Source organism: Salvelinus fontinalis, chromosome 11 (genome assembly GCF_029448725.1).
Source record: "Salvelinus fontinalis isolate EN_2023a chromosome 11, ASM2944872v1, whole genome shotgun sequence".
Taxonomy (NCBI): domain Eukaryota; kingdom Metazoa; phylum Chordata; class Actinopteri; order Salmoniformes; family Salmonidae; genus Salvelinus; species Salvelinus fontinalis.
Window position 1 is genome coordinate 15,689,852 of NC_074675.1, and position 8,707 is coordinate 15,698,558.

General features: G+C 44.7%; 1 protein-coding gene across 1 annotated transcript; it reads right to left on the reverse strand.

Annotated features, from left to right (window-relative positions):
- Positions 1-3,162: 3,162 nt before the first annotated feature.
- Positions 3,163-7,984, reverse strand: LOC129865149 (asporin-like). Its single transcript, XM_055937658.1, has 2 exons — positions 7,305-7,984; positions 3,163-7,100 (listed from the first exon to the last, which is right to left on the reverse strand). Exons 1-2 carry the CDS (start codon positions 7,982-7,984, stop codon positions 6,002-6,004), a joined length of 1,779 nt encoding a protein of 592 aa, XP_055793633.1. The 3' UTR covers positions 3,163-6,001.
- Positions 7,985-8,707: the final 723 nt, after the last annotated feature.

The following is an 8,707-nucleotide window of genomic DNA, read 5'->3' on the forward strand; positions in this document are numbered from 1 at the left end:
GAATAAACGTTGTTTCCACTTAATTTCAATGAAATTACATTGAACCAACGTGGAATAGAGGTTGAATTTACGTTTTACTTCTAGAGTGGCTGAATAACTATATTGTTGCATGTCAATAGAGTTGCAGTCTGCACCAAATACATCTACACTAGGCTATGAATTTATTGGTAGAGTATCAGAAAACAGAGCATTGCCTTATTCGTCACACTACTACATCATGTCCAGTGGCTAGTGAAATATTCTTGGCCTTGTTGTACTGCACTGTAATGATTAATCACATGATCTAGGATCAGCCGTATTGACTGATTTAAACAATCAAATCTTATATTTTCCAGTTCTCACTCCAGCTGCATTGATCTTTGTCATGGATTTTAATTCCCTTTTCTTTCCCTAAATCTCTTATTGCAACAAAACCATTCTGTCAACGTTCATCCATACTGAGCCTTAGTGCAGGAAAGGGTGGGTAAAACAGAGGTTAATTATACCTGTATATATTTTTCAAACATCTTTGATCCTCTCTTAACCAAGGCAATTTATCTTAATCAACCAAATAAATATTCAATCCAAGATTAAATCAAAACCACCAAAAGGCACTAACGAATATAATGGCCCAAACACGCTCCAAAGCCTCTCTAGCTCCTTCCAGCTCAGGTGCAGTCAGAGATTGATGGTGTTACGGTTTAGGCCAGGACAACAAACACAAAGACCCACCACAGATCTCTTTGTTGTGTCTAACAGAAAGAAAATGTCTGACAGACAGGCAAAAGTGTATGATCGAACAGACGGACAGATATATAGATATCTGTATAGACATATAGATATATATTGATATCTATATAGATATATAGATAGATATATGGAAGAACAGACGGACGGACAGTCGGACTAAATGATAGACATACATACAGGTAGACTGGCCGACAAAAAGACCCAGACAGAAGGACATATGGGAAGAAAGATGGACAACGAGAGACAGAAATTGACTGGAAAAATGAACAGATGGACAGATAAGGAGAGGTGGAACATACAGACAGGCGGACAGATGGAAAGACAGACACTCAGAAATAGACTGACACACAAACGGATGACCGACCAGATGGATAGATCAGAAGAGATTTGACCAACAGTAGGAAATACAGAAAGACAGACAGACAGATAGGGCAGACAGACAGACAGACAGACAGACAGACAGACAGACAGACAGACAGCGAGGGCAGACAGACAGAGAGACAGAGAGAGAGAGAGAGAGAGTTAGAGGGAGAGAGGGCAGCCAGCCAGCCAGACAGAGAGGGCAGGCAGGCAGGCAGGCAGACAGACAGACAGACAGACAGACAGACAGACAGACAGACAGACAGACAGACAGAGACAGACAGAGAGACATACATGCACACATGCATACAAACAGACAGATAGGGCAGACAGACAGAGAGATAGTTATTTTGAGATGCCAGCCTGCACTTTTCACTACTAATCTCACGTCCAACAGAGAACCACTGAGAGGTACACAAATAAGCAGCCCTTCAGAAAACAGCCTTTTACCGCTGTGCTCATGTCACAACAAGTCATGAGGGAAAATAGAGGCTGCTAACATTATGGGTCAAACTCTAGCTTGAGACCAACTCACATGCCTCAGGTGTGATATGCTATTAATAACCGAGATAGATAAAAACATACATGTGTAAATACGTGCTCACACACATACACACGCATGCACACGCACAATTCACACACACACCTGCAAGCCTGACACGTGTCATCTAAGATCTATGATCTAAGAGGGAGGGAGGGAGAGAGAGGGAAAGACAGAGATGGATTGGGGAAAGAAGGGAGAGGGAAATGGGAGGAGACAAATAGGGAGAGATACAGAAAGAGAGAGAGAGAAAGGGAGAAAAAGAGAGAGAGAGAGACAAAAAGAGGGAAGAGGGAAGGGGGCAGTAGCGTCAGGTAGACAGTGCTGTGAGAGCGGAGGTCCTGCTGGACCGTAGGGAGGTGCTGGTGAGCCTCAGGCCTGCCAAAGCGTCTCTCCTCCGTGCATGTAGGAGAAAATGAAGTCTGGAACTATCCTGCGCTCCCTCTGCCTTTCACTCTCCTTCCCTCGCTCATCCCCCTCCTCCTCCTCCTCTTTCACAGGTCTTATGGGTGCACTGCCACGTAGCTGAGCAATGTGTTGAGAGAGAGAAAGAGAGAGGGAGAGAGAGAGAGAGAGAGAGAGAAATTGAGAGAAAGAGAGAGAGAGAGAGCACCAATCCCCTCACTCCCCTCTAGATTAGATTCTGTGTATCATCTTTCTCTCTACTGTTCAGCCCTTCTTTTGCCCTCTGTTATTTCTCCTGGTGTAAATAGTAAATACTCTCACTGTATTGACAAGGAGGATCACAAGCTGTCACTACTCTGTGAAAGTTTTTATTTTCCCGTGTAGCTTGGTTTGTAGAGCATGGCGCTTGCAACGCCAGGGTTGTGGGTTTGATTCCCGAGGGGGACCACTATGAAAATGTATGGATTTAATACTGTAAGTCTCTCTGGATAAGAGAGATGAGTCAAATGGTAGCTGACTCAGTATGAGAGGGAGAGAGACCATGCATTACAGAGCAGGTGTGAGCTTAAGTGACCTTTTTTCTGCTAAAAATAAACTTCCTTGAATTTTAATTGCAACAATTTTATTTTTGGCTACTGAAGCAGGGCCAAATCTGCCTCTGAATGTTCTGTTCATCATAAATGTATTCATTGCATACAGTTAGGGTTTTATCTGTTACTTCATTCTCTTTCCTCTATATATTACTGTCATCTAGTGGCCAAACATCCAAACACATTCCCCAGATCTGTCCCTCGACACAAACCTGTCTCAGAGGTCATGGCTTGGTTTTTGCTCTGACATGCACTGTCAACTGTGGACCTTATATAGACAGGTGTGTGAATTTCCAAATCATGTCCAATCAGTTGAATTTACCACAGGAGGACTCCAATCAAGTTGTAGAAACATCTTAAGGATGATCAATGGAAACAGGATGCACCTGAGCTCAATTTCAAGTCTCAGAGCAAAGGGTCTGAATTATATTTTACATTTGTAATACATTTGAAAAAATGTCTAAAAACCTGTTTTCACTCTGTTATTATGGGGTATTGGGTGTAGATTGTTGAGGAAAATAATTAATTGAATCAATGTTAGAATAAGGCTTTAATGTAACAAAATGTGGAAAAAGTCAAGGGGTCTGAATACTTTCCCGAATGCACTGTATCAACATCCATTCATGGATACATTTGCAATGTACAGCAGTTATACGTCATTGCTACAGGGTAAAACATTATCTAATCAACAAACTCTGATTTGAATGTTATTCACCCAGGAAGTTTGATAATTTTGGTGTAGTTAATCACCAGACATGGCTGTATACACATTTTATTGGCAAAAACATCTCTTATTAACTTGTTTACATGAAGCGGAGAGAACGCTTTAGAATGGAAACATTTGGACTGGAGAGGCCATTATGAGGCATAAAAGGACAAGTGGTGCCTGTGAAAAACGGATGCCAAAGTTTAAAATCATGTTTCTATCCAACAATAACCAGGAGCCATGCCAAGGATTTGGTGTACAGCACGGCCAAGCTCTTACCCATAAAATAAACTTTCATTCAGATAAACACATTTCAGCTTAAATAACGATAGTCAATCAAATATTACCTCAGCCCTCTTATGAAAAGTATTTGGAGGTGTTTTTGGAAATTAATAAAGGACTTTTGGAGAATAATTTTGCAGCAGGCAGACATTTTTCCTAGACTGTGCTATAGTTTCTTGCCCGTATTAGGCCAACGTGAGTTGAAATGGAGTTGCTTTTGTTAATAAGGCTTTGCCATTTACTCGCCAATTCACCCCTTTCCAGAAGAGAGACTCTTCCAGACCACTAATGGAACTTTCATTTAAATCACATGACAACATTGAATAGAAACACATTTAGCTAACAATTGATACAGCTGACAGTCACATAAAGTTGAAGTCAGAAGTTTACATACACTTAGGTTGGAGTCATTAAACCGAGTTTTTCAACCACTCCACAAATTTCTTGTTAACAAACTATAGTTTTGGCAAGTCGGTTAGGACATCTACTTTGTGCATTACACAAGTAAATTTTTCCAACAATTGTTTACAGACAGATTATTTCACTTATAATTGACTGTATCGCAATTCCAGTGGGTCAAACGTTTACATACACTAAGTTGACTGTGCCTTTAAACAGCTTGGAAAATTCCAGAAAATTATGTCATGGTTTTAGAAGCTTCTGATAGGCTAGTTGACATCATTTGAGTCAATTGGAGGTGTACCTGTGGATGTATTTTAAGGCTTACCTTCAAAGTCAGTGCCTCTTTGCTTGACATCATGGGAAAATCAATTATAAATCAGCCAAGACCTCAGAAAACAAATTGTAGACCTCCACAAGTCTGGTTCATCCTTGGGAGCAATTTCCAAACGCCTGAAGGTACCATGTTCATCTGTACAAACAATAGCACGCAAGTATAAACACCATGGGACCACGCAACCGTCATACCGCTCAGGAAGGAGACGTGTTCTGTCTCCTAGAGGTAAACGTACTTTGGTGCGAAAAGTGCAAATCAATCCCAGAACAACAGCAAGGGACCTTGTGAAGATACAAAAGTATCTATATCCACAGTAAAACGAGTCCTATATCGACATAACATGAAAGGCCGCTCAGCAAGGAAGAAGCCACTGCTCCAAAACCGGCATAATAAAGCCAGACTACGGTTTGCAACTGCACATGAGGACAAAGATCGTACTTTTTGGAGAAATGTCCTCTGGTCTGATGAAACAAAAATAGAACTGTTTGGCCACAATGACCATCGTTATGTTTGGAGGAAAAAGGGGGAGGCTTGCAAGCCAAAGAACACCATCCCAACCGTGAAGCACGGGGGTGGCAGCATCATGTTGTGGGGGTGCTTTGATGCAGGAGGGACTGGTGCACTTCACAAAATAGATAGCATCATGAGAGAGGAAAATTATGTGGATATATTGAAGCAACATCTCAAGACATCAGTCAGGAAGTTAAAGCTTGGTCGCAAATGGGTCTTCCAAATGGACAATGACCCCAAGCATACTTCCAAAGTTGTGGCAAAATGGCTTATGAACCACAAAGTCAAGGTATTGGAGTGGCCACAAAGCCCTGACCTCAATCCCATAGAAAATTTGTGGGCAGAACTGAAAAGGCGTGTGCGAGCAAGCAGGCCTACAAACCTGACTCAGTTACACCAGCTCTGTCAGGAGGAATGGGCCAACATTCACCCAACTTATTGTGGGAAGCTTGTGGAAGGCTACCCAAAACGTTTGACCTAAGTTAAACAATTTAAAGGCAATGCTACCAAATACTAATTGACTGTATGTAAACTTCTGACCCACTGGGAATGTGATGAAAGAAATTAAAGCTGAAATAAATCATTCTCTCTACTATTATTCTGACATTTCACATTCTTAAAATAGTGGTGATCCTAACTGACCTAAGACAGGGAATTTCTACTACGATTAAATGTCATGAATTGTGAAAAACTGAGTTGAAATGTATTTGGCTAAGGTGCATGTAAACGTACGACTTCAACTGTACGTGGCATCATTGACCTTGAAGTAGGCCATAGTCTTTCAACACAGACTTCATGGGACCGGTTCAAACAAGTATTTTCTCTGAACACTTATCGCGGCTTCCAACAATCACAGCTTTACCCAAAGCAACGACATACAGTACAGTATAGCTATCCACATTGAGATCCAAGTTCACTCAACTGGCCATCTTGCATTGTTATCTTGTAATGTTGAATCAAAATCAGCTCCCGACATGATGTCTGTTTCTCTATGTGTATTGCAGAACATTTTGCCGCCATGTTGGAGCCCAACGGACGTTCAGGTTGAGCAGGAAAAACCCCTGCAATTGGTTTCAGTTGTGGGATTGTCTATAATCTATATTTGCAGTATGACTGTCCTGCAGGATTCTATAGACTGCAGCTCAGTAGAAGTGTACCACCTGGAAGACTCTGAGGCAATGGAAGGCTTTTGCGTCCAGGTGGCCCAGGTCTATGAGGTTGTGCTCCAGCTGCACCAGCACCAGGCTGCTGAGACCGGGGTCTGAACCCCCCCAGCAGAAGGCGTCGCGGGGCACTGAGTGGATCTTGTTGTGTGTGAGTGCCACCGAGTGTAGCCCCCGGGGCAGCTGCTTGGGCACCTGTCTCAGGCCGTTGTGACACAGGTCCAGCTGGTGCAAGACGGGCAGCGCCCTGAAGGCCCCCGAGGCCACCCTGACTATCTTGTTACTGGCAAGGCCCAGATGCTCCAGGTGGGGGAGGTGGAGGAAGGAGGCTTTGCCCACGGAGGAGATGAGGTTGCCCTCCAGGTTCAGGGTTTTGAGGGAAGAGGGGAGGTGGCGGGGTACCTTCTTGAGCTGGTTGCACTCTAAGTTGAGGTTCTCCAAGTGGGTGGCGTTGACGAGGGACTCCCTGAGCAAGCCATGGTTGGTTAGCCGGTTAGCGTTCAGATCCAGAATCACCAGCTCTGAGGTACCCATGAAGGCCTCCCCTGGGAACTTCTGGATAAGGTTGCCACGGAGGTACAACTCCCTGATAGATAGCGGTAAGCCCAGAGGCACCGAGGCCAGCCGGTTGTGGTCCAGGCTGAGGGTGCGCAGGCTGCCCAGAGGTGAGAGCACACTGGCGGGGAGAGTATCATTCCCATTCCCCAGGCTGTTGTTGCTCAGGCTGAGGACCAGCAGGCCGGGGCAGTGGGCCCAGGCCCCCTCCGACATCACATTAAGCCGGTTGTTATCCAGACGCAGCTCTTCCAGGGAGGCGGGCAGGTCTGTGGGCACACTCTCCAGTAGGTTCCGGTCCAAGTAGAGCCGCCTCAGGGCCGGGATGCCCTCGAATGCCCCCTCGATGGAGCAGTCTGTCAGCCGGTTGTTGCTGAGCACCAGGAACTCCATGGACAGGTACTCATTGAGCAGGTCCAGCTGAATGCTGTCGATGCGGTTGTTCATCAGGAGGACGTAGCGGGAGTTATAAGGGATGCCGTACGGAACCTTCTCCACCCCCTTGTCGGAACACTGGACCACTCTGGGAAAGGGGACAATAGAAAACATTGGAGTAATGAATGTGGACCTGTAAAGACGCACACATTATGCACACAACAAACATTACTGTACAAAATGGTTTGGGTGATTAAATAAGACTGTGACAATATGGAAATAACATAATGATAAAATATAATTAATTACAAATGGGCAATAGTAAGCCTGATTTAGTCAGAGAACATCTCACCGTCCATAGCAGGCACAATCCGGGGGACAGTAGTTGTCTTTGAAGTAGGGGAAATATGCCGGATTTGTGCCCTCCTTCTTCTCCTGTTTTGTCTCTTTGGTTTTGTTGTCCTTTTTCAGAGGTTTACCTTTCCTCTCATTTATTTTGTCTTTCTTTTGATGTTTCCCTGTCTTTGTCTTGCGACTCTTGGTAGTCTGTGTCAGCTTCATTGTGTGTTTTGGCACTGCTGGTTTGGCTGTAGGTTTTGTCTGTTGTGTTTTTGGTGTACGTTTTGTCTGTAGTGTTTTGGGTGTAGGTTTTGTCTGTTGTGTTTTGGGTGTATGGTTTGTCTGTTGTGTTTTGGGTGTGGAGTTTGTCTGTTGTGTTTTGGGTGTGGAGTTTGTCTGTTGTGTTTTGGGTGTATGGTTTGTCTGTTGTGTTTTGGGTGTGGAGTTTGTCTGTACCGTCACTTTGGGTTTGGCTGTTGGTTGCAGTTCCTTGGCTGTGGGTTTTGTCATCTCTTTTGGTTTGGCTGTAGGTTGCAATTCCTTGGCTGTTGGTTTTGTTATCTCTTTTGGTTTGGCTGTAGATTGCAGTTCCTTGGCTGTTGGTTTTGTCATCTCTTTGGGTTTGGCTGTTGGTTTCATCATCTCTTTTGGTTTGGCTGTAGGTTGCAATTCTTTGGCTGTGGGTTTTGTCATCTCTTTTGGTTTGGCTGTAGGTTGCAGTTCCTTGGCTGTAGGTTGCAATTCCTTGGCTGTGGGTTGCAATTCCTTGGCTGTGGGTTGCAGTTCCTTGGCTGTGGGTTACAGTTCCTTGGCTGTGGGTTGCAGTTCCTTGGCTGTAGGTTGCAATTCCTTGGCTGTAGGTTGCAATTCCTTGGCTGTGGGTTGCAATTCCTTGGCTGTGGGTTGCAGTTCCTTGGCTGTGGGTTACAGTTCCTTGGCTGTGGGTTGCAGTTCCTTGGCTGTAGGTTGCAGTTCCTTGGCTGTGGGTTGCAGTTCCTTGGCTGTGGGTTACAGTTCCTTGGCTGTAGGTTGCGGTTCCTTGGCTGTAGGTTGCGGTTCCTTGGCTGTAGGTTGCAATTCCTTGGCTGTAGGTTGAAGTTCCTTGGCTGTAGGTTGCAGTTCCTTGGCTGTGGGTTTTGCTTGTTTTGGTTTGGCTGTAGACTTTAGCTGCTTGACTGTATTTTCTGTCTCTTTGAGAAAGACAATGCTGTTCCTCTCAGTCTGATTGTCGTTGATTGAAACCTTGATAATTGGGCCAACTTTGACCTCCATCGCCTGCGAAACAAAACTCTCCCCCTCCCTGAGGTTGGTCTGGGAGCTGTCAGTCACACTCTGAACCATAATGAGCTCACTATCCGCCAATGAGATGGCCTCCTCTGCCTCTGGAGCCGGGTCTTGGATATGACTGGCAGGTTG

Excerpts from the sequence above, each read along its gene's own strand:
- LOC129865149 (XM_055937658.1), bottom strand. The coding sequence starts at position 7,984 with ATGACAAAACCCACAGCCAAAGAATTGCAACCTACAGCCAAACCAAAA. Across the intron at positions 7,101-7,304 it reads GATTGTGCCTGCTATGGACG|AGTGGTCCAGTGTTCCGACA; the intron begins GTGAGATGTTCT and ends CCCCTTTCCCAG.